We start from the raw sequence: 26,558 nt of genomic DNA, 5'->3' as shown, positions 1-26,558 counted from the left end.
CAATTTTTTTTAAACAATATTTAAAAATAAATGTTAGCTTGTCAATCTGATCTCATTGGTTTTTTAACTAAAAGATCTCCAAATCTCTAGCCACTGTGCTTTAAGATTGCTCTCTGTTGAAAATATAATAGAATTCATCAGTGGTGATCTAGAAATGACTGAAAGTTACTAACCAACTAAATGTATGTCAACTTCCAGTTTTGTTCTTTATGAAATATACATATTTGTCAATCTGTTTTATATAGAAGACAAATTGATTTTTTCTTTGATCTGCATAGATAAATTCACAGTTTTCTATTAGTTCTTCTAAAGCTTTTTTATTGGTACAGAAAATTAGAGGTTAATGGTTTATCAGTTATGTGATTGATTTACTTTTCTTGTATGCATGTGAAAATTATGGTTTCTTTATTAGAATATTATAGTGTATCATATTCATCGTGGTAAATGTCTTTCTTTAGATTAATGGTGATTGCATATATGATCAAAATCATATAATTTTGAGTTCGCCTAATTTAACTAGATAGTTAATTGTTAAATAGTGAGTAAGCATGCTTTTCTGTATTTCCATACCCTCAGGCTATTATATCTAATATAATGAAATTAAGATACTTCTGCTTTATATACACATTCCCAAGGTTAAACTGCCAAAATAAAAAAAAACATACATACAAACAAAAAAACCTGTAGAGTCGCTACAAAGAGATAACAGTTAATAGATTACATAAAATCTTTTTTGTTGCTTTTGTTTTTGTTTGGTTAATCACTGAGCCACATCCCAAGTCCTTTTTATTTTATTTATTTTTATTTTATTTTGAGACAGAGTCTTGCTCTAGGGGCTGGCTAAGTTGCTGAGGCTAGCCTTGGATTTGAGATCCTCTTACTTCAGCCTCCCAAGTTGCTGGGATTACATCTCCACTGCACCAGGCTTAAGATCTTTGGTATCACAAAAGGGACAAGAAGACTAACTAAAAGTATGTAAACACAAATCAGAGGTAAATTAGTATAAAATGGAGTCAACAATCAAACTTCTGAACAGTAGGAAACTCTTTCCCAGATCAGTAAACAGAAACAGAAGGGAAAAATACAGTGTGCAGATTTTATTGTTCAAAATTGTGATATAAACATGTAAAAATAATAAAAACAAAAGAAAGAAAAATCTTTAAAGTGCTCAGAACAGAGCACTTTAAAGTGAACACTGACCTCAAATATTTGGTCAAATTATATAAAAGTATATTTCACAAAAAGATTAATAAAATGGAAAAAAAACATGGGGAAATGTTCAAAGTAGTTTTAAAATAAGTATAGGCCAGGCACAGTGGCACATGCTTATTATCCCAGGAACTCAGGAGCCTGAGGCAGGAGGATCACAAGTTGAGACTAGTCTCAGCAACTTAGCAAGACCCTGTTTCAAAACAAAAAATAAAAAGTACTGGGATATGCTCAGTGGTAAAGTACCCCTGGGTTCAATCAAACCAAAAATAAAAATAAATATGTATAGATTAGGTATCATGTGTTCAAGTAGGGGGGAAAAGAAATTTGTATTCTTGATATGGGGCAGAACATAATAGAATCTTATAAAAAACAATGATTTAAGGCTTATAGTGAGTTTAAGTTAATCCATTAAATTCTAACAAGGATAAAACACAAAATATACACACTGAGATTTTTATTTTCCAAGAAAATCTCTTTTCAATCAACAAATAATGTTTAGTTGAGCTTTGAATTTCAAGGGTGGAATGGGGTGGAGTTTCTTTTGTTTTTGTTGTTAGCATAAGCCAAAACTTAGCTTCCTTTTTTTTTTTTTTTTTGAAGCTTTGAAAGCCTTCCAGTATCCATGATACATTGTGATTGGTGCTTACTCATCTCCTATGCTTAGAAATACCTTACTAAAGCAAATGTTTGGTAAAGGACATTTTACCTGCTCTTACTGCTACCTAGTGATAGGTAATCTTTGATGGTAATTACTTGCACTGATGAAAAGATTTATAGTTGTCAGCACTGAAAATAGAAAGTAATGCGCATATAAGCACCAGTATTTGTTCCCATCCTACTTTATGTGTCTTGTGTCTTAGTTGTGCCCAAGTTGCTCTCCCTAGTGTAGATAGTTATTTAGTTTGTCTTCCTAGGGTTTCCTAAAACACTTTAAAGTTCTCAAGATATTTGCTCCCTCAGGACACCAGTGGACCTTTTCCTCATTTCACATATGAATGCGAATTATACCTTGCGCACGCCTGTAATCCCAGAGGCTTGGGAGGCTGAAGCAGGAGGATCTCAAGTTCAAAGCCAAGCCTCAGCAGTTTAGCAACTCAGCAAGACCCTGTCTCTAAATAAAAAAAAGGGTTGGGGTTGTGGCTCAGTAGTTAAGCGCCTCTAGGTTCAATTCCCAGTAACACACACACACAAACACACACACACAAATGTGGATAAGCCCTTGTACTGTTCTTAATTGTGGAGTATTATAGTCTTGGTCTCTGATTTTAATATATAAGATCAAATTAAAATGTGGTTCTTAACTGAGGAGATTGTGATACCCACCCCAGGGGTCATTTCACAATGTCTGAGACATTTTTAGTCTTCCCAATGGGAGCGGGGAAACAATGCTACTGACTATTAGTTGGGTAGATGGCAAGAGTATTGTCACAATGCACCGGAGAGGCTCCTCAATAGTTAACTGGCCCAAAATGTTAATAATGCTAAGGTAGAAACCACTTATTTAAACTGACACAAAAACAGAATTTCTGACCTTTGGAGAAATCTAAAACTTTTCTCTGTTAGCACTATTGACAGATCTTAGAATATTTCTTAGATTAAAATCTTCTACATGTAAATTGTAATTTGAGATGTTCCAAATAAAATTTAAGGTTGGGCTTGGGCATTTTTGTTTGTTTTAGGAATAGTGCAAGGTTTCTCTTGTGAATATGGATATAGTTAAACAGTGAATGTAAGATTTTAACCTGTAGGGGCTGGGGTTGTGGCTTAGTGGTAGAGCACTTGCCCTCATATGTGGGACACTGGGTTTGATACTCAGAACCACATAAAAATAAATAAAGATATGTCCATCTTTAGCTAAAATAATACTTAAAAAAAAAAAAAAAAAAGATTTCACCAGGCACGATAGCTTACACCTGTAATCCCAGAGGCTCGGGAGGCTGAGGCAGGAGGATCATGAGTTCAAAGCCAGCCTCAGCAATGGCAAGGCACTAAGCAACCCAGGGTGACCCTCTCTAAATAAAATACAAAATAGGACTAGGGATGTGGCTCAATGGTTGAGTGCCTCTGAGTTCAATCCCTGTGTACCCCTCACCCCTAAAAAGATTTTAACCTGTGTATATATTAGAGTCCCTTTTTTTGTTTTTGTTTTTTTAAGAGCTGGGCATTGAACTCATGGCCTTGTGTATGCTAAGCAAACACTCTGCAACTGAGCTACCCCACCAGATTCCTATTTCTTCGTATTAGTTGGTAAAACAAAATTAAGCACAAATAATATATCTGCCTTCTAGAGATTTATAAACTGAGGATAGCACGCTGTGGTTTCTTTTTGTTGTTGTTTGTTTGTTTGTTTTCATGATAAAACCCAAAGACTAATGGGACTGGCAATCAGACATATCTGAGCAGCAGGTGGAACTGGGAATGAGCCAAGTAAATTTTGCTTATCAGATCCCAGGTGGGAGGCACAATCAAGAGAATGATTACAAGTGAGCAAATAAGTACTGAGGGAATAGACCAAAACCCTGGCCCATTTTATAATGATGCTTCATGGGTTCCAAATAGTGAAATTGCATTAGCTTTGTTATTAGTATTTTTTTTTTTAAAGAATAATCCAAGGAAGACATAGCAGAATGTATTGTCTCAGTAGAATTTCAGTATCGAGGAGACAGACCAAGGATGCAAAATTTTTATTTTGTCACTTTCTTCTTTTGTGTGAAGTTACAATCATAATACTCATCTCTATAAAAAAAATATGGTGATTAAAATACAAAACTGATAATACAATGTCTGGCATATAATTAGTGTTCAGAAATAGTAATACCTGTGATTTTTTAAAGTCTTTTCAAATCTGGAAAGATCATTGGTCTTGTAGAAGCCTTAAAACTAATAAATATCAGAACATGTATAGCCAATACTGTTATTTTGCTTTGCTCTTAACTTTTTAGTATTTAACAAACTATAAAAAATAAGATTCATTGTTTATCTTATTAAAGGACAGGGGTTACTTGTTTTAGGAACTTTCAGGTAAATAAATAAGATGACTTATGTCAAGCGCTTTGTACAATTTCTGGTGCATAATGACTATACTCAATGTTATCTTTCCACCTTGCTTTCATATTGTCAGGAGGATTAGACGTTACAGCCATAACACTACTGCTAATGTTAATTTGTTGAATGAACATAGTAACTGGAGTGAAAAAGGAAATACACAGAAAGCAAGTCTTTTTAAGTTTGTACCAATGTTTAGCAAAATCAAAATTATTCTGACTAAAGCTGACCATCTGCATTTAGCTGATTTTAAAACATTTAGTTTTAGTTTTGACCATTTACATGATACTAAACCTGAAGACAGCGATTGCAGCCTGATTTATGAATGATTTTGGTCTACTGAATGAATATATTGTCTCTGTAAAGACGGATTGAGTATAATTTTCAGGTTCTGCCAAGGCAGAGCAAAAAACCCCAGCTGTATCTTTTGTTTTCCAGAAACCGATTGTCAGTCTGTCTTGTTTTCTCTATTCTTTTTACTACAGCTGTGTTACAGTGACTTGGTGACATCCTCCCCCTTTCCTCTACATTCTTTTGTCTAGGCAAAACAAGTGTCAGGCAACCATTACTAATCTGGAGGCTCAAACTGGAAGAAGAAAATTTTTTTTTAAATTCTGCTTATTACGGTTAAAACCTTGGTCCCAGAAAGTTTGAATTAAATATAATCAGAATTAGTAACAAAACAAGGAAATAAAAGAAAAAAATTGCTCTGGTTTGGGTCAAAAAGGCAGGTGTTAATTGAAACAGCTTTTCTGGTATGTAATATCCATAAAATTCTGAGTTGGAGATTAATGATGAAAGGTAAAAATAAATTCAAGTTCATGTTGAATAATTTTCTCATTCTCATCTAGACTTTATTGCTTTGTGTATATATCACAAAGTCACTGGAATTCTTTAACACTTCAAAAATTGATGTTAAATTAATATTAGACTTGGTTCTGGGGAATTTATTAGTACCAACTTAATAGCTTAATATTCACCAATCTGGAGCCATAGCTTGCTTAGTGGTAGAGTACTTGCCTAGCATATGTGAGGTCCTGGGTTCAATTCCTGGCATCATAAAAATGACATAAAAAAATCTATTGACTATTATTTTTTTTTTATCTTTTAGAAATCTTAAAACTAGTAAGGACCTGTTAAATAACTACATTCTAGGTTCTTAGGGATTTTAGAGTAAACCTGAAAAGAGAACATTCTTGCCAATTATTTACTATTATCTGATTTATGCATAAAAAGACTTAGTATCAAATTTGAAAATCATATAAATATTCAGCATCTCAAATTAAGTGTATATGAAAAAACTCTGTGGTGCTGAGAATGTTTTATATCTTTTTTTTTTTAATTTTTTTTTTTTTTTTTTAGAGAGAGAGAGAGAGAGAGAGAGAGAATTTTTTTAATATTCATTTATTTTAGTTCTCGGCGGACACAACATCTTTGTTTGTATATGGTGCTAAGGATCGAACCCGGGCCGCACGCATGCCAGGCAAGCGCGCTACCACTTGAGCCACATCCCCAGCCCAGAATGTTTTATATCTTAACCTAAGTGGTGGTTACGTTTATATAAATTTCCCAGTGTCTCTATACTCTTGACTCCTTTATTCCCTAGATCAGGGTTTCTCAATTTTAGCACTAAATGGCATTTTGAGCCAGATACTAAATGGCATTTTGAGCCAGATACACGCGCGCGCGCACGCACGTACGCGCGCACACACACACACACACACACACACACACAACACATGTGGGTCTGCATGTGCATAGTTTTCAGACTTCCTAAATGAGATTAGTTACTTTACTCATTATACCCAAAACAAAAACCTTTTTTTTTAAAAAAGTAAATTAAGTGGCCAGTCACAAAGGCACATGGCCACAGTGGCTCAGGAGGCTGAAGCAGGAGGTTCGAGAGTTCAAAGCCAGCCTCAGCAATTTAACAAGGCCCTAAGCAACTAGGCAAGACCCTGTCTCTAAATATAAAAAAGGGCTGAGGATGTGGCTAAGTGGTTAAGTGCCCCTGGGTTCAATCCCCAGTACCAAAAAAAAAAAAAAAAAAAAAAAGGAAAAAACGAAATGTATGTTAAAACTCCAGTGGTTTCCCAGTATATTTAAAATGAAATCCATACTCTTAAAATAATGATAAATTATTCATTCAAATAATGTTAAATTCTGAAGCTTCTGTTTATATGCAAAAATTGTATGATGTGACCAGTAAAAACTTGCAAGCTTCCTACTTCATCTAACATTTTAGTGACAGAAGTTTAATGACATGAGCTTAACCTTAAAGAACTCTCAAAAAGGCTGGGGTTGTGGCTCAGCCATAGAGCGCTCCTATAGCACATGCGTGGCCCTGGGTTTGATCCTCAACACCACATAAAAATAAACAAAATAAAGGTATTGTGTCCAACTACAATTAAAAGATAAATATTAAAAAATCTTTTTTTAAAAAAGAACTCTCAAAATATGTGTTGCTTAAATAATTTTTTGCAAGTATTGGAATCTTATAACAAGCATAAGTTAATGCCATAAAAAGGAACTTCTATAAAATTCTTGTAGAAAAATGAGTCTTTTGTTCTTGAAGCCATATCTTTCATGGAAAATCAAAGAAAGTGTCCAAAGTGAATAAAGAGAATGTGTGGGAGTGATAATTTAATACCTTTATGATGAAATTCTGTTTCTTTCCCATATGGACAGGGAAAGGAGTTCATTTTGCACAATCAAGAAGGCTCATAGGTATAATCTGTAGAAAGCACATCAGGAAAAGCCAATTAATTCTCACGATAATTTTATGAAATAGGCACTGTATAACAGATGGAGAAACTGAGGTAAGATTATACAATTAGTAAGATTTGAACTCAGGGCAGTTTGACCTTAATTTTACTGCTCACCCCACATTCCATCAATAGAGACTAGTAGAAAGCAATGCAGTTGTGGGTGCAGGGGAAATAAGAACTTCCTTTGCTAATGGAATGATCTCTATTGCTAAGTAAAAAATTTTAAAAGGTACAGAAAAGTGTAGTGTGCCACCATCCATATAAAGGGGAAAAACATATTCATGTTTACTTGATTGTATATAAAATATTTTCAAGATTCTGGGCGGTATTGATTATAGGATAGATAACTAAGCAACTAGGACATAGATTTTGCCCTTTACTCTTTTTAACCCTTTGAATTTTTTAAAAATATATTTTTTCTAGTTGTAAAGGGACACGGTATCTTTATTTATTTATTTTTAAAGAGTAGAATATCCCAAAGTATAAAATAAATATCCCTGAGTCTATACTGACATTTATAAATGATTGAATAAACAAATAAATGGATGATAATAGACGAATCTCCTAGGTAGAAGAATTCCAAATAATTTTTGTAGATATTCTACCTTCAAGGAAAGAGAACATAACTTTCTGCTTCTTAAGTGGGGGATGCTCATTTTAACTTACTTTGAAAAAATATGGTTTGGACAGGGGGTGGGTAGATTTGCAGTGGAGAAATCTGGCAAACCTTAACTCAGTCAACATCAGTGATGTCATATAATAGCTCCCCTTGATAGGATATAGTGAAGATGACACAGAATGGCACTTAACCTCTGTGGTCTACCTCCCTGACACCAATAATCCCAGTCTAACCATGAAAAAACATCAAACATATTCCAGCTCCCTCTAAAATCTGGAACAAGACAGGGATGCCCTCTCTCACCACTTCTATTCAATATAGTTCTCGAAACACTGGCCAGAGCAATTAGACAGACGAAAGAAATTAAAGGCATAAAAATAGGAAAAGAAGAACTTAAATTATCACTATTTGCGGATGATATGATCCTATACCTAGAAGACACAAAAGGGTCTACAAAGAAACTACTAGAGCTAATAAATGAATTCAGCAAAGTGGCTGGATATAAAATCAACACGCATAAATCAAAGGCATTCCTGTATATCAGCGACAAATCTTCTGAACTGGAAATGAGGACATCTACCCCATTCACAATATCCTCAAAAAAAATAAAATACTTGGGAATCAACCTAACAAAAGAGGTGAAAGACTTATACAATGAAAACTACAGAACCCTAAAGAGAGAAATAGAAGAAGATCTCAGAAGATGGAAAAATATACCCTGTTCATGGATAGGCAGAACTAACATCATCAAAATGGCAATATTACCAAAAGTTCTCTATAGGTTCAATGCAATGCCAATCAAAATCCCAACGGCATTTCTTGTAGAAATAGATAAAGCAATCATGAAATTCATATGGAAAAATAAAAGACCCAGAATAGCAAAAGCAATTCTAAGCAGGAAGTGTGAATCAGGAGGTGTAGCGATACCAGATTTCAAACTGTACTACAAAGCAATAGTAACAAAAACAGCATGGTACTGGTACCAAAACAGGCGGGTGGACCAATGGTATAGAATAGAGGACACAGAAACCAATCCACAAAATTACAACTATCTTATATTCGATAAAGGGGCTAAAAGCATGCAATGGAGGAAGGATAGCATCTTCAACAAATGGTGCTGGGAAAACTGGAAATCCATATGCAATAAAATGAAACTGAATCCCCTCCTCTCGCCATGCACAAAAGTTAACTCAAAATGGATCAAGGACCTTGATATCAAATCAGAGACTATGCGTCTGATAGATGAAAAGGTTGGCTCCGATCTACATATTGTGGGGTCGGGCTCCAAATTCCTTAATGGGACACCCATAGCACAAGAGTTAAAAACAAGAATCAACAAATGGGACTTACTTAAACTAAAAAGTTTTTTCTCAGCAAGAGAAACAATAAGAGAGGTAAATAGGGAGCCTACATCATGGGAACAAATTTTTACTCCTCACACTTCAGATAGAGCCCTAATATCCAGAGTATACAAAGAACTCAAAAAATTAAACAATAAGAAAACAAATAACCCAATCAACAAATGGGCCAAAGACCTGAACAGACACTTCTCAGAGGAGGACATACAATCAATCAACAAGTACATGAAAAAATGCTCACCATCTCTAGCAGTCAGAGAAATGCAAATCAAAACCACCCTAAGATACCATCTCACTCCAGTAAGATTGGCAGCCATTATGAAGTCGAACAAAAACAAGTGCTGGCGAGGATGTGGGGAAAAGGGTACTCTTATACATTGCTGGTGGGACTGCAAAATGGTGAGGCCAATATGGAAAGCAGTATGGAGATTCCTGGGAAAGCTGGGAATGGAACCACCATTTGACCCAGCTATTGCCCTTCTCGGACTATTCCCTGAAGACCTCAAAAGAGCGTACTACAGGGATACTGCCACATCGATGTTCATAGCAGCACAATTCACAATAGCTAGACTGTGGAACCAACCCCGATGCCCCTCAATAGATGAATGGATAAAAAAAATGTGGCATTTATACACAATGGAGTACTACGCAGCACTAAGAAATGACAAAATCATGGAATTTGCAGGGAAATGGATGGCACTAGAGCAGATTATGCTAAGTGAAGCTAGCCAATCCCTAAAAAACAAATGCCAAATGTCTTCTTTGATATAATGAGAGCAACCAAGAACAGAGCAGGGAGGAAGAGCAGGAGGAGAAGATTAACATTAAGCAGAGTCATGAAGTGGGAGGGAAAGGGAGAGAAAAGGGAAATTGCTTGGAAATGGAAGGAGACCCTCATTGTTATACAAAATTACATATAAGAGTTTGTGAGGGGAATGGGGAAAAAATAAGGAGAGAAATGAATTACAGTAGATGGGGTAGAGAGAGAAGATGGGAGGGGAGGGGAGGGGGGATAGTAGAGGATAGGAAAGGTAGCAGAATACAACAGTTACTATTATGGTATTATGTAAAAATGTGGATGTGTAACCGATGTGATTCTGAAATCTTTGTAATGTTTTGAATAACCAATAAAAAAAAAGAAAAAGAAAATACCATTTTAGATCCATTATATCAGAAAAAATAAAAAATATTTTAATTAAAAAAAAAAAAAAAAAAAACATATTCCAGCAATGGGGCATCCTACAAAATACCTGACCAGCACTCTTTAAATACAACAGTCAAGGGCGTTAGAGTCTGAGGAAATCATCACAGCCAAAAGAGGCCTCAGGGTATGGGACGACTAAAGGTAATGTGGTAACATGGATAGGATACTGGAACAGAGAAAGGATGTTAGGTGAAAACTAAGGAAATTTTAATAAAATATGGGCTTTAGTTGATAAAGTTAGGTGATTAATTTATAATGTACCAAACTAATGTAAAATGTTAATAATAGGGTATATGGGAACCCTCTATGTACTATTGTCTGAATTTTTCTATAAGTATAAAACTATTTTTAAAAATAAAGACTATTTTTAATATATTGAATAATGTTTTTAAAGTAAATTTAGAATTCAGGTGTCTATGGGAAAAGAAAACCTGAGCATCTTTTCAAGTTTTAAGCTCCACAGGTGGTTCTGATGTATAACCAGAGTTGAGGCATTGTTTTATGTATTTATTCATGCTTGAAAGAACTAATTTCTGAATTTGTAAAAATTATGAACAATATCCCTGTATATTCATTTCATTGGCAGATTGTTTTGTTTATTTTGCATAATTGTTTAGACTTTTTAAAGCGTGTTCTCATTGTTTATTTCCTGTTTCTTCTTTTTAGATGATTATCTTTAATATATTCATGCTTCCAGACTTCTAATGTTTTTAAACCTTGGCCACAATGTTTCCCTCATGTTCAGTGACAGTATTTAATCTCTTGTTGTTTTTTTTCCAAGCTACATTTTCTATTATCATTTAGTTCTGACCCTTGCTTTCAGATAATCTTACCAAACACACCTAAATCTCTTACCAGCCATACCACTAAATTATAATCTCGAGTAGCAAAAATCCATTTATTTCAGGCTAGTTATTACAACTTTTCCCCTCGGAATTCTTAATTTGTCAATTTTATAGGTGAGTATATTATGAAAGTATTTATATAATATATTTATTATATTTATTCTTTATTACCACTAATAGCTTTCCAGCCTCTGATGTATAAATTTTTATTTTAAATAAACATTTATAATACTTTCTGTAATTTTTTAACTTGCTCTTGGGTCTCTTAATACCAATTTCTTGTTGTTGTTATTATTCATTAGGTCATATGTCTGTTAAGAAGGTTATGTTTGTTTTTTGTCCAAGCTGTAAATTTATTTTAATGTTGTTTTCCTTCTTTCATTGGTATGTTTATTAAATTCAGTTCTTCATTACCATTCTTTAGGACTTCTGCTTTGATCAAATCATCATTAATGATCCATATGTTTTGTCAAAGAGAGAAGTATTCTTCATCTCTTTTCATTTTGCATTATATAATCCAGACTCTGATTTTTATTTCCCATACATTAGCTTCATTCTTTGTTTCAGGAGATTGCTCTGGTCTCTTCTATTTCAGTTTCTTTACACAATGCTATAAGCATTATTTTTTTTAGGTAACAGATTTGTTCATATTACTGCTTTGATCTGAGTCTCTCCCTCTTGGACACAGAATAATATGAACCACCAGTATTTATTGATCATAGTGCTATCAAGAAATTTAATTTTGACAAGAACCCTATAAAGCCACACTACTATGTTATCCCCATTTTGTAAACAAGAAACTGATAAAGGGAGGTTTCATATCTTATCTAAGTTTCTGTAGTTAGTAAGTAGCAGAGCTTGAACTAACTCTGTCCACTCCAAGGTTTTTAGTATGGTCCGTCAGGCCTGTGTGCATTTTTGTGCTGTTTCTGCCCCGTTCTTCCCTACCTCATTCTTCAATCTCATGGCTGTACTTCACCTTGTTCCATTTACCTTGTGCTTTCTCAACAATGACACTTTCATGTTTACCTTTAGCTTATGGAACCCATGCATGCCCCCACCAGCTTCTTTAACTACAATTCTGTTTAAATATCATTCTGTATCCTTTACTATACTTTCCCAGTTATTTATTTGCTTTTATTTCTATGATTTTGTTTTTATTTCATTTTCATCATTAACTTAACCATGTGGTATAATATTTGTGTTTATTTCCTACTAGATTGTAATTTCCTAGAAAATAGTATCTTTTTTTTCTGTTTATACATTATGGGGCAAATACTTTGCAGTTAGCAGACTTACAAGAAATATGACTTTTAAAATTCAGCTTCATTCATACAAATATTTTGTCAGAAGCTAGACATGGTAGTACATGTTTTTAATCCCAGTTACTTGTGAAACTGGAGCAGGAAGATTGTAAGTTCCAAGCTGGCGTAAATAACTGATCAAGACCCTGTTTCAAAATAAAAAAAACAGGGATAGGAATGTAGCTTAGTGATAGAGCACCCCCACCAATATTAAAAAAAAACCCAAATATTTTGTTAGAGAGTTTATTTTTATAAGGATGAAATGTGGAATTTTTTTAATTCACTGTGAAAAATTGTTGGAACTAAGTTATGAAGATATTCTCTAATTAAAATTTTAACATTTTAAAATTAATTTATTTTAAGTTTTAAATAAAAATGTAATAATTTCCTGAGTCTGTATTTTTACTGTTATCTTTCCAGCTGAGAATTATTATAGTATTAAATATTTTAAAGCATATTATGAACTTTTATAAATCCTATTGGCAACTTAAATTATTGAAAATAGAATTAGTTTTATAAAAATCTAAATATTTCTATTTTTTCTTATTATTTAACAGGTTCAAAAAATACTAATAATCTCCCAACTTTCTAATTAAGTTCTTGTTTTCAGTTTTTTAAATTTTAACTTTAAAAAATAAAAGATTTGAGAACTCTTGAGAGAGAGATATAAAAGATTTTTCTAATGGGAAAATTAAAGTCAGAAAACAAGAGGAAGGTAGGTTGCTTCTGCACCTAAAAACACCTGCCATAGATCCTAGACTGGTAAAGTAGACTATAAATTTGGCTTGTTTTTTTTCTAGTAGGCAAAGTAAACACAAAAACATCACTGATTATGTATGATCCAAGTTGCTCATACAAAACTAACCAGGGAACTTTTGTTTCATGGGTCCTCACAAAGCAAGGCTATTGTATGAAGTAGTAAATTCTATCACCAACAACATCCCTGAAGTAAATGCATTTAAGTTTCATGTGATTTCTTTCAGGCCATTCAAAATAGGCCTGATAAGGCCTGACACACTGCATAGTTTATTTAAAAATATTTTGTGAGGAGCTAAAATAAGTTATGAATGTTCATAATTCTTGAGACCTGAAGAATTTTCTAGAGCAGCATATCCCAAGACCCTAGTAGGTTTGAAGATGATCTCATTTTTCAAAATTAATTGGGAGACTAAACATGGTTATTTTGTAAGGCAAGTATTTAAAATCCTCTCTTAACCTCAAACTATTTACGATTAAAAATTTTAGTCATCTTCATATTTTAGGCCACATACAAATCCCCAAAGTGTCTTGGCACTATATTGACAAAATGGAGAAACCTTTAAATGATACAGATAGGGCATATGTGAACAAATCTGCAGTTCTCCTGCTCTGGCCAAAGGTTTTTTGTTTTTTGTTTTTTAAAGAAAGGTATTGTGAATGATGCATTTGTAATTACAGGGAGTAAATATAAATAAGGTATTAAATAAATGCTAGAGACTGTGTGTCTGGCAAAAATATTGGAAATAGCAGTCTTGTGACTATAGTCTGATTATTATTGGTCTTCTAAGCATTGTTCAGTAGAACGTACTAGGATGGTGGAAGTGTTCTATATCTGTCTTGTTCAGTATGATAACTTGTAGCTAGCATGGCAGTTGAATGCTTATATATAATGTGGCTTGAGTGAATAAGGAATCAAAATTTTATTTTTACTTAATTCTAATTATTTTACATTTAAATAACTGCTTGTGGTTAATAGCTACATTAGGCAGCCTTAATAGACACCTGAGATAAGCAGCTTATAAAGAAAAGGTTTGGTTTGGCTCACAGTTTCAAAGGTTCCAGTTGCTTTCAGTGAAGAAACACATAATAGTAGAAGCATGAGGCAGAATAGAACTGTTCACTTCATGAGGGAGCAAAAGACAGTTAAAAAAAAAAAAAAAAAAAAAGACCAAGGTTCCACAGTCCCTTCAGGAACAAAGACATAAAAACCTTCCAGTAACCCTACTTCCCACATAAGTGCTCCATGATCTCCTAATAGCACCACCCCAAGGTGCCAAGCCTGTAACACATAAATCCTTGGTGAGGTCTGAAGATCCAAACTCTAGTAGCAACTATAGAAGCTATATATCAGACAATGCAGTTCTAGAGAATGTGAAAAACTACTTGTCTTTCAAGCTATATAATAATAAAGTATGAGTTCAAGATTATATTCTTCATCAGCAATATAAAAATTCTCTATTTCAAAGAGGTGTTGGGCTGGGGATATAGCTCAGTGGCAGAGCATTTATCCAGCATGTAGGAGGCATTGGGTTCAATCCCCAGCACGACACAAAACAAACAAACAAAAAAAGTGCTTTCATTCAAAGAGATTTTGTCTTTTAAGATAATCAGTGACTATTTATAAATTTACTTTTCTATTTTTCAATTTAACCACAAAGCTTGAGTGTGGTTTTTTTGGATATCAATAAAATTGCTGTCAAATAGTGTTAAGCTAAAACACTATTAAAAATTCTCTCACAACTTTGAGACATTTACTTATAAAAACAGAAAGTTATGAGTATATTGATATAGGACTATTTTCCCACAGTTTCCAGAGTGTGGATTCTTTGGCATGTATGATAAAATTCTTCTCTTTCGCCATGACATGAACTCAGAAAATATTTTGCAGCTGATTACCTCAGCAGATGAAATACATGAAGGAGATCTAGTAGAAGTTGTTCTTTCAGGTAAGTAAATAACTCCTTTTATTTTGTTCTTTTTTATTTTAATTTTTGCAAAGAGCTTTATTTTCTGCATTAAATGCTATGTTCAGTTACATTTGGTCTTGGTACTATATGGTTGCTTACTTCTTTCCTCTATAAAGTAGTCATTACTATAATTTTACTTTTAGGAAGATTACTTACTACTTTCACAGATGAAAAAAGTAGGAAAATGAATTGCGAATTACTTGGGTTTTACTAAATTAATGGAATTGTCAATTGAACTGACAAAGAAATATGTTCTTTTTTTCTCTGAGTCAAATAAATAAAACAATATTAAAATTTTGTTTTCTTTTTCCCATTTTATAAACAGTTTAGATGAGGGAAATTGAGATTCAGAAAAGAAAATTGGGGGAAAAAATATTAAAGAAAAGGAAGGAAATAACAGTACTGGTTTCCTTGGCTTAAAAAAAAATGCTTCTTCCTAGTAGGGACTGAATTAGAGAAAATTATATTCCATGATTGTATAATTGTGTCAAAATGAACCCTAATATTATATATAACTAAAATGAACTAGTAATATCAGAAAAAAATTCTTCTTTCCATTTTGTTCCCAACGGGCATTTTCCTCTTTACCTTACTTGCTCTTGCCATTCCTTGTTCCTTAACTCCATTTTTAGTCTCGTCAACAGTTTGTGGGCAAGATTGTTAGTGAGATATGTAAAGGGAGAAAGAATGTCATAATTATGCACATAATAGGTCTGTGATACTTTTCGTTTGGCAAGAAAGGAAGACTGGTAGAAAAAGCAAATAAACTTGCGACCTAAGAATTCAGAGTCCTGCTACCATGTTTCCCTCACCCCAAACTCATCTTTGAGCCTATTTAGAGCCTCTCTGACCAACATCACCTTTCTTTATTAGTTCCCACTCCTCTTATATTTCTGTTCTTCTCATTCATCTAGCCCCTCCCCATCACTCTTCTAAATTACAACCCCAAACTATATATATACTTTCCATTCCTTGTCGTTTTCACTTATGAGGGGCTTCCACTCCTTGCCTTCCCTGCAAGTCATGCTCACATCCATTCCTTCTTTGTTATGGACCAGTCAGAATAAAACCACAAGGATGTATAGTAATTATACTTGCAGGTTTGTTCTTTTGTTCACTGAGGGGAACGGAGTCTCTCTCTCTTAACCACTAAGACTATGGAAAACAAGCAGATTGTATCATGGGATCCTAAATTAGAACTCTTTTCTAACAGAAATATTGTGATAAATTGAGGTTAAGTTCCACAGTATTTTCATTTTAATTTTAGTGTTTTTTCCCCGGTGTATTGGAAGCTAAACAATTTTTAATTAGTTAAAATAGATCTAACAACTATTTATAGTCTTGTCATTATATGAAAATGCTTGTGAAGGACCAAATAATCTGCATACAGACCTCCAAGGTGAGTTGGAGTTCAAAATTTGAAGCCAGTGGACTTTTTAAACAAGTTTAAAATTCACAGTATAGAATGTGGAAAATAATTTAATTTTATGGTCAAATGAAAGCTTTAGAGAAATGGTGATTCTTTTTCAACATAAATGTACATGGTGAGCATTTCTGATCTCCTTGTAATTACAAATGCAAAGTTTATTTTAATACTTCTCTTTTTAAAAGCTTTGGCCACAGTAGAAGACTTCCAGATTCGACCACATACTCTCTATGTACATTCTTACAAAGCTCCTACTTTTTGTGATTATTGTGGTGAGATGCTCTGGGGATTGGTACGTCAGGGACTAAAATGTGAAGGTATGTGGTTTAAAATTTTTCATATTTGAATTTTTTATTATTAAAGAAAAAACAAGTCATAGTTGGATCTAGTAGTAACCAGGGTTTAGACTTGCAAAGATTAGCTCGGTGCAGTGATTTGGGAGGCTTCAGCAAGAGGGTCACAAGTTCAAGGCCAATCTCAGCAAGTAGGCCCCAAGCAACTTAATGAGATCCTATCTTGAAATAAAAAATAAAAAGGGCTGGGAATGTAACTCAGTGGTAAAATACCCCAGGTTCAATCCCCAGTACTGAGAAGGAAAAAAAAAAAAAAGGATTGCAGAGATTATAAGACTCTGTTCCTACTTCTGCCACCTACACATTTTTATTCGTAGGCAACTTACTAGACCTGAGGATTGATTTCTCTGTAAAAATATATTCAACCCCACTGGTTTCATGAATGGTTCAAATAAGGTAATATAGATAAAACATTTGGCACAAAATGTGGCTCAATAAATATTAACCTCCTTACTTAAAAGTTTTTAGAAAGTTAAGTCTCTTAAATATAATGGTCAAAGTCATTCTAAATTAGAAATAGGCTGCAAATGTACATTTTTTACAAAGAAGCAGTCTTTTAGTATGTAGGGTCAATAAACTTTTTTGTAGTAGCCAGAGAGTAAATATTTTAGGTTCTGCAGAGCATGTGGTGTCTCTTGTGACTTAATTCTGTTGTTGTAGTGTGAAACAAACCATAGACAATACATAAACAAATAGCATGGCTGTGTTCCAGTAAAAGTTGTATTTTTGAACACTGATATTTGAGTTTCATACGGTTTTCTCATCAAAGGAAAGATTTGATACATGACCACAGTTTGCTGCTGGCCGCTGTATTAAGCTGTGGCTCTCAAACTTTACCAGGCATCTTAAAACACTTAAGTAGGCCCCCTCCCGAGTTTCTAATGAAGTAAATCAGAGGTGAAACCAGTAATTTACATTTCTAACAAATTCCAAGGTGATTGCCTTTGGGATTGCACTTCAGGATCTACTACTTTAAAGCTAACTTAACCTTTCTAAATAAACCTTTCTGCATGTTTCCTGTTCTTGAATTTGTTACCTTCTACTTAGCCTGTCATCTGAGTTCTTAATCAGGGTAGGTATTGTTGACAGAGAAAGTAAGTTAAAGAAGTGATAGTTTTTTATGTGTCACATGTAAGCAGTAAAGTTTTTTTGAACTTACATTTTTACCTTTTAAAATATATTTAGGTTGTGGACTAAATTATCACAAACGGTGTGCCTTCAAGATACCAAATAACTGTAGTGGAGTAAGAAAGAGACGGCTATCGAATGTATCTCTACCAGGACCTGGCCTCTCAGTTCCAAGACCCCTACAGCCTGAGTGTATAGCCCTTCTCAGTGAAGAGGTATGTATTCTAAGGAAATAGAAGGAGGTTTTGCTAGTTATTCCTAATGCTTCCACAGGGTATGACATCATCCTAGAATATAACTTATATAATTAAATATAGTAATAGTCCTACACTTAAGAAGCTTAAAATGTAATAATGAAGACAAATCTTACCAGTAGGAATAAATTGGATTTTGTGTACCTAAGGATTGCATTATTTTATCAATTGGACCATTTCATTAGCTACTAGCCAGTATCCTGGCTCCTGGTCTCCATACTTAACTTTCCATCTCATATAAAACAGCCAGATGAGTTTCCCTAATATGCAACTTGATGTTGCTTCCCACTAGAAAACTATTAGTTCGGGAGCTCCAGAAGAACAGAAACAATAGTGTGTGTGTGTGTGTGTGTGTGTGTGTGAGAGAGAGAGAGAGAGAGAGAGAGAGAGAGAGAGAGAGATTAAAAGAGGGAATTTATTAAATTGACGTATACAGTCAGAGGTTTAATAGTCCTACATGGCTATCTGTAGGCTGGAGAGCTGCTCAGTCGAAAAAGCTGAAACCTCAGAGTGTAAGAAGGACCAATAATGAACCCCATTTCAAGGCTACAGGCCCCAAAGTGTCTTGGAGAGTTTCTAGTGCAAGTGCACATTCAAAGGCTGAAGAAGCTGGAATCTGTGATGGCAGCAAAAAAAAAAAAAAAAAAAGAATCCTCCCACTTAAAAGAGGATAGTGTGCATGTACAAGTTTTCTCCTTCTTCTGCTCTTTGTTAAAGCCAGGACCCCAGCTTATTGGACAATGCACATCCAGGGCAGGTCTTTCCCACTCAGTTCTGTGACCTGCATGTCAGTCATCTATGGAAACGCCCTTCCAAACACACCCAGAAGTAAGCTTTATGGATTTTCTAGACATTTCTCAATCTAGTCAGGTCAATAACCAAGATTAACCATCACAGAAATCTTTATATAGTCTATGTTCCTGGCAGTCTACGCTATTCCAACATTTCCTGCACACCCTTGTTCCTCCTAACTCTGTTCTTCATGTCAGTCGTACATAGTTTTTCTAGACCTACCTCAATAACTACCTACCTGCCTTTCCCAATTTTCCTTACCTAGAAGTTATTTTATTTTGTGAATGACATCATACTTCTCAAAATTTTCTAATTGTGTATATGACATACTACCTAATATCACTTTTGTGTCCTGAAGGAGTTTATTATCTATTTAGATAAGACAATATTTGTGTCTTTATGTGCCCCTAATGCTCATCACAGTACCTGGTACTTAGTAGATACTCAGTTGGTGCGTGAATTAGTGAGTGAATGATTCCATTGAATCTCACATTTTGAGGTATATTCATAAGTCTGTATACACATAAGACAGTGGAGACACAGAACCTGTCTGAAGTCACAGAGCAAATGAATAAGAGATATTAGAATTAAATCCAGATCTCATTATTTTTAAATCTGTGATTTTTCTCCCTAATGTATTGTGCTTCTCAAAGATAAAGGTCAGAGAAAAAAGAAATAACTCCCTTAATCATTTAATAGTACTTGAAATGACTTTCATCCATAGGTTGTAATCTTATCATTTAGTTGTTTTATAACCTTTTTGATCTTCAATATATTAGTGGCAAAATCAAGACTTGGGATATTGTCTTGATGCCCAAGGGGGTTACAAGATTTTGGTATACTGAGATATTGGGGTAAAACCTTCTGATTTTAAAGTAGAAGAAGAATACTGTGGCATAGAGACCAAGAACAAGGAGTTATGTATAAACATGTGGAAAAGCTTGGGAGAAGACTGATAGTAGGAAAGTTGGTGCATCTTATGAACAAAGTTCATGGATGCTCAAGTCCTTTATATAAAATAGTGTAGTATTTGCATATAACTTTCACACATCCTCTTGTATATATTTTTTCTTCTTCCTCCCCTTTTCCTCCCCTTCTTCCTCCTCTTCTCTATTGATCTTCCTTTCACTCCTTTATTTTTGATTGGTACTTTCAACATGCACAGAATTGTGAAATTCTCTTTGGTACATTTATATATGCATATACTCATATACTTTAAATCATTTCTAGATTACTTATAATACCTAATATGCTGCAAATGCTGTGTAAATAGGTGTTGTTCTTACTGTTTTGGGAACTTTATTCCTAAGGAAAAAAAAGTCTGTGCATGTTCAATACAGATTCATCCACCATAGGCAAACTACATTTGTAGTTCAGGGTTGACTGAATATGTGGATGCCAAACCCATGGGTACAGGAGGGTAACTAGTTAAATTTAAATCTCTTGGCTTATATTTTATCCTAAAGATGAAAGTTCCTTAGGAAAGTATAAGAAGTAGAATGACAAGTTTGAATTGGCTTGATTGCTTAGAATATTTTACAACAAGTAAAACTGGTAGAGTGGAAAGTCCTCAAGGTTTTGTTTTGTTGATCTAGTCATGCAGTCTCAGAAAGTAGATATAAAGTAAAGGAAGAACTCGAGAGGAAAATCACAGGGAAGAAAGATAAGAAGAGAGGATACACTATAGGAACAGAGGAGACAGCTGAACAAAGAGAAGAGCAGAGTGGCTCACATGTGCCAGGCTTTGTGCTAGGAGCTTTACCTTGTCTCCTAACCACACTCCTAGGAGCTGAGAAAGAAAAGTTTGTGAGTCACTGAGATATTATTCGTATTAGAAACCTTTGAGTCTAACAAGATGGTTTTTGTTCACATGTAAGAAGGCCGTTTCTGTTATTATATCAGAAGTCAGTCTAAAGAGGAAACAGAAGAAGAATAGAAGAAGATATACTGTTCATTGAGTTTGACTAGATTGGGATCACTAAGGTTAAAGAATCCAAAATTGAGTGCTGACTTTTTGAAGATAAGACAGTTAAGTGCTTCTTTATATCCTTGAGGGTATAGAACAGAATGGAAAGAAAATGTTGGATCTAAGTTTATGTGTAAAAGTGGAGATATTTCTTTCACTGAGAAATACTCCAAAGCCAATTAAATATACATAATTGAGGAATTACTGATTTAAAAAATGCTTTTATTTTCTTCATTATTATATACAATATAGTATTGGCAATGTTATATGGTTTTTGTGGACAATTAACTTGGGCAAATGTTAGCTTAAAGCTAAACTATGGAAATAATCAATTACGTTTAGAAAATTTCTGGCTTTGCATTAATAGGCAAGAAATAACAATTTAAGCAAAATGGTAATTTGTAAATAGGGGACATTAAAACAAGGTAAGAAGAAATTTCACTCATTGTTACTTTAATCTCAATAGTTCCCTGCCCCCTTTGTGTGTCTGTGTGTGCCAGGGATTGAATTTAGGGCTTTGCACATGCTCTATCATTTAGCTAAACTTCAAGCCCTGCAGATATTTTCCCAGATAGACCTTATGTGTTTCTTTTAAGTATCCTGTGTTTAGGATTTTTGTGGTGATCGTGGTGAATTTTTTGTTTGTATGTGGTTTTTTTGTTTTGTGGTGCTAAGGATCAAACCCAGAACTTCACATATGCTAAATAAGCAGCTCTTCCACTGAACTAAATCCTTAGCCCCTTCATAGTCCCATTTTAATCAATTTCTCTTGCTAATCTACCAACATTCTTTTTCCTTCAAATTCTGATTAAGTCTGCCATACCATTTCTTCCTTAATAGACAAACACTGTTACAAGTAGGATTGTATTGGAAGCCTCAGTATATTTTTTTTTAATTTTTTTTAGTTGTAGATGAACACAGTATCTTTATTTTATTTATTTTTATTTTATTTATTTTTATGTGGTGCTGAGGATCAAGCCAAGTGCCTCACACGTGCTAGGCAAGTGCTCTACCACTGAGCCAAAACTTCAGCCCCCTCAGTATATTGAGATGGGAAATCTGTAGATGGACTAGAATGAAGAAGAACTAAACATAAGTCTAGATTCTGATATTACCGCTTACTGGTATTAATCCCTTTGAGCTTATTTTTCCTATTTAAAATTGAGATAACATAAATAACTGTACCTGGATATAACTACATTAGGTGGCTGCTACAACCATGATCCTCTGAACAGTTCCTGATACACATGGTCTTTACCATAACCCCAAGACCCCAATCCCAGCAGGACCTGACCAGAAGGCAGTAACTGACCACTGATATGTTTAAAGGTCTGTTATGAAGTTTCTTTTTCACAGGAGTGCCCTTTATGTTTGATGATGGCTGCCTAAATCAGTCTAACTCCACCTTGTGTGTTTTGAACTTGAGATAAATCAAAAAGTGGTAGAAGCAGAATCAAGAGAAACAGAGTGTTGAGCCACCACTAGAATAGGGAGCCAGGGGTGAGCAGACTTAAAATATCTGTTTCTGGTTCCCTTTGGCTTCTTTCTTAACTTTGCAGAATCCCCCGTGGTGTTCCTTTGGCTGAAGGTGTTCCATGCATGGCAGCAGGGAGGAAGGGTAAGCCAGACTAGACACCTTGGACATCTGAAGCATGCAAGTGTGGTTTGGGTTTTAACATTCTTTTTGAACTTTTCCCAAATTAAACAGCTTCATATGAAAAATTCATTTCAGAAATTTCTCGCTACACATTAGGAAAAAACTATTGATCTGAAACTACATTTGTGTTCCTTTTATAGTGTTCTGCATTCAGTTGTTTTGTTCTGATTCTTTTCCTTTTCTTCTGTTTTTTGCTTATCTTCCCCCTTTTACTTCCTCTTACATTTCTCTGTCTCTTGTTTTTTTCTGACTTCTTTTGCTTACATTAGTGGAACATATCAAGATAGAATAACTCAACTTTTCTGAGTTATAAATATTACTAGTTATAGAAGACATCCAAACAGTCTCAGGACCTTAATTCTGGCAGAGAAGATGCAAGTAGTTACATACAGCAAAATCTATTCATATATCAAGGTGGTAGTTAGGTATTTAACTTTGTGCTTGAGAACCTGGGTTATGTTTTATTCAGTTTTTGTGAACATGGGGCCTAGCATATAAATAATAAGTGAATGTTTGGTGAATGAATGAAATGAGCCACATTGGAATAGCCAACAATTTACTTTATTTCCTTCATATAGAAAGAGCCATAGTTACAAAATCCTTTTGTCCCTTACATTACACAAAAATTTCATATTGTTCTTTAATTTTGTTTTTTGTTCACTTGAGAGAAAAAAATCCAAAGAACTTGAAAATGTTAAGGAACTACTTAAAGCCTAATTACTAAGGCTAAAGCCATTTTTTAAATGCATTTTTTTAGTTGTAGTTGGACGCAATACCTTTATTTTATTTATTTTTGTGTGGTGCTGAGGATTGAACCCAGCACCTCACACATGCTAGGCAAGTGCTCTACCGCTGAGCCCCAGCCCCAGCCCCTAAAGCTAAAGCCATTTTAATTATTTTGTACCTGTCATTAATTATATCATCAAAATGAATTTAGACATAAATTTATATATATATTGGTTGAGATATATTTGAAAATCTAAAATTTATTTTAAAATAATTTTGAGACTTCATGTTCAATAATACAATAATACTCTTCAAATTTATGTACATTTTCTATGATTAAATCCTTAGGTTTTTGTTTTTGTTGTTTGTTTTGGGTTTGGAGGTTAAACTCAGGGTCACTTAATCACTGAGCCACATCTGCAGCCCTTTTTATTTCTTATTTTGAGACAGGATCTCACTCAGTTGCTTAGGGGTCCTCTGAGTTGCTGAGGCTGGCCTCAAACTTGTGATCTTCCTGCCTCAGAGTCCTGGGTGGCTGGAATAACCAGCATGAGCCACCATTCCTGGCTTTGGCCATGTTTTGAATAGATTTGAAAATTAGTTATAAATTAATGTTAAACCGGTCATGGTGGTACACCCCTATAATTCCATCAGTTTAGAAGGTTGAGGCAGGAGGATCATAATTCAATGCCAGACTGGGCAACTTAGCAAGACACTGCCTCAAAACAAAAAATAAATAAAAAGAACAGGGAATGTAGCTCAGTATTGGAGCACCCCAAGGTATGATCCTCATTACTACAAAAAAATAAAATAATTGAGTCATGTTAAGGTTTTTGGCTTTTAATTATATGCTGAACGTGCCTGGCAAATAATAGTTAGTCAATGAAAAGAATAACATATCTGAATGAACACACCTTATTTTCATTTGTTGTTGTTGTTTTTTTTTTTTTTAATGTGAGTAATAGCAAGAAAAAGAATCTATACTATTCTCCTTCAAGGGTTGATAAACTAAATTTTCCATAGGAAATTGCTGGAATATCCACATTTCAGATTATTGACTTTAGCATTGCAAATAATTACTTTTGTGGTTAAGCTGTGCTCCCACACTTTGTTTTTAATATTGACTTATTTATATTTTAGTCACATGTTCACCAAGAACCAAGTAAGAGAATTCCATCTTGGAGTGGTCGTCCAATCTGGATGGAAAAGATGGTAATGTGCAGAGTAAAAGTTCCACACACGTTTGCTGTTCACTCTTACGGCCGCCCCACAATATGTCAGTACTGCAAACGGTTACTGAAAGGTCTCTTTCGCCAAGGAATGCAGTGCAAAGGTAGGATTGAATGTTTTCTTTCGGTAAAATTTCTTTTTTTTTTCCTTAATAAATATAAAATATTTTTAGTTGTAGATGGACACAATACCTTTATTTTATTTGACTATTTTTATGTGGTGCAGTGGATTGAACCTAGTGCCTCACATGTGCTAGGCAAGTGCTCTACTACTGAGCTACTAAAATATTTTTACTTAGAAGAATTTGCTGAAGAAATTGTTCTTCTACTTGTCAGATTTTAATAGAAAGGTGTGTGTGGGGGTGTGTGTGTGTAAAAGCATATAAAATATATGTGTCGGGGCTGGGGTTGTGGCTCAGAGGTAGAGCATTTGCCTAGCATGGGTGAGGCACTGGGTTTGATCCTCAGCACCACATAAAAATAAAATAAAGATATTGTATCCACCTATAACTAAAAAACAAATATTAAAATATATATATATATATATATATATATATATGTGTGTGTGTGTGTGTGTGTGTGTGTGTGTGTATGTTAACAACTTTTACCTGCAGTGTTTGTACTACATACCAAGCATTGTATGAAAATCATTAGTACTAGCAGTCATTTTCCATTTGTAAATTGCTTAAGATCACATACATAGCTAGTGGAGCTGGGGATGTAACTTAACAGTATAATACTTGCATAACATGCATGAGGCCCTGAGTTTAATCCCCACCACCACAATAACAAAAAAAGTTACATCACTAGTACACAGAAAAACAAGAATTTGGCTCTTATAAGGTAAGTTAATGTTATCTACTATGTGGTTACCTACTATATTCCTACTATATGACTCTTTCAGGCATTAGGCTTTCTCTCTTTTTTTTTCATACTGGGGATTGAACCCAGGGCTTTATGCATGTGAGGTAAGTGCTCTACCACTGAGCTGCATCCTCAGATTGATGAGTTTTTAAATAAAGCCTGTTAACTCTGCCACTGAATTATTAGATTAACCTTTTAGGATTCTAGAAGAATAATGTTTTGTGCTTATACTGGTTCAGAAAATGTCAAGTTAATATTTCTGAATAGCTGAGCCTTTTCAGTGATCCATATAATTATAATCCAGCAATTCCTGTTTATTAGAATATGAATTAATACAGTTAAAAAGGAAAATAGTCATTGTTTTCATTCATTTTTAAGCTAAGAAAGAAAAAAAATGTTAATAAAATTATGTGGGGTCATTGATTACTCTTCATTTATTCATCCATCTATTTATTTATTCTTTTATTTTCAAATTCCTTTCCTATACAAAAACTTAATGCAGCTTGAAGTCATGTGTAAAATCTAAGCAAGCATAAATAAATTACTTAATAAATGGGTAAGAACATAAAGAAATAAAAATGCCTACAATTAGAACCTATATACTACAAGTGGACCATTTAGCTTTACAATTTCAAAGGGAAAATGGAACTTGTTATTTGCAGAATTTGCAAAGTTTATGAAATTAAAACCTAATATGTTGCTTAAGAGATATGCAAGATATTAACATGTATGATTTTTTTTAGTAGGACCTCTCCTAAAGACTATATTTTACCTAATGTGAAGTTTATTACCCATCAAATTATTAAGTTCATGGCTGGTTTTTTCTATAATGACTTTCAACCTATGCTGCTCATGTGATACATGGGATTTCCTTGACTCACAAGAGTTACAAAGCATTGTAAATCAGGACTCAAATTATTTTTACCCAGTTATTTTTGGTAAATTAATCTCAGAGGCAGTGTTAGACATGGTTACATTAATGGATCTCAATTTTAATGTTACTTAAAAAGCTCATTGGGACACAAATTTCTCAGCCTTACTTCTAAGAATTTACATTTCTAACAAGTTGCCAAATGATGCTG

The 26,558-nt window shown here is 34.1% G+C and overlaps 1 protein-coding gene across 1 annotated transcript in view; it reads left to right on the top strand.

The window, feature by feature from the left end:
- Prkd3 (protein kinase D3) overlaps positions 1 to 26,558 on the top strand; it is a 71,103-nt gene that overhangs the window by 11,428 nt on the left and 33,117 nt on the right. Inside the window, exons 3-6 of the mRNA XM_076833970.2 lie at positions 14,922 to 15,060; positions 16,693 to 16,824; positions 18,046 to 18,203; positions 24,524 to 24,716. Of these exons, the coding sequence (XP_076690085.1) occupies positions 14,922 to 15,060; positions 16,693 to 16,824; positions 18,046 to 18,203; positions 24,524 to 24,716 (622 nt within the window). The remainder of the gene's footprint in view (positions 1 to 14,921; positions 15,061 to 16,692; positions 16,825 to 18,045; positions 18,204 to 24,523; positions 24,717 to 26,558) is intronic.

Source organism: Callospermophilus lateralis, chromosome 14 (assembly GCF_048772815.1).
Source record: "Callospermophilus lateralis isolate mCalLat2 chromosome 14, mCalLat2.hap1, whole genome shotgun sequence".
Classification (NCBI taxonomy): Eukaryota; Metazoa; Chordata; class Mammalia; order Rodentia; family Sciuridae; genus Callospermophilus; species Callospermophilus lateralis.
The sequence above is the reverse complement of the archived record's forward strand: the minus strand, read 5'-3'. Positions and strand labels throughout refer to the sequence as shown.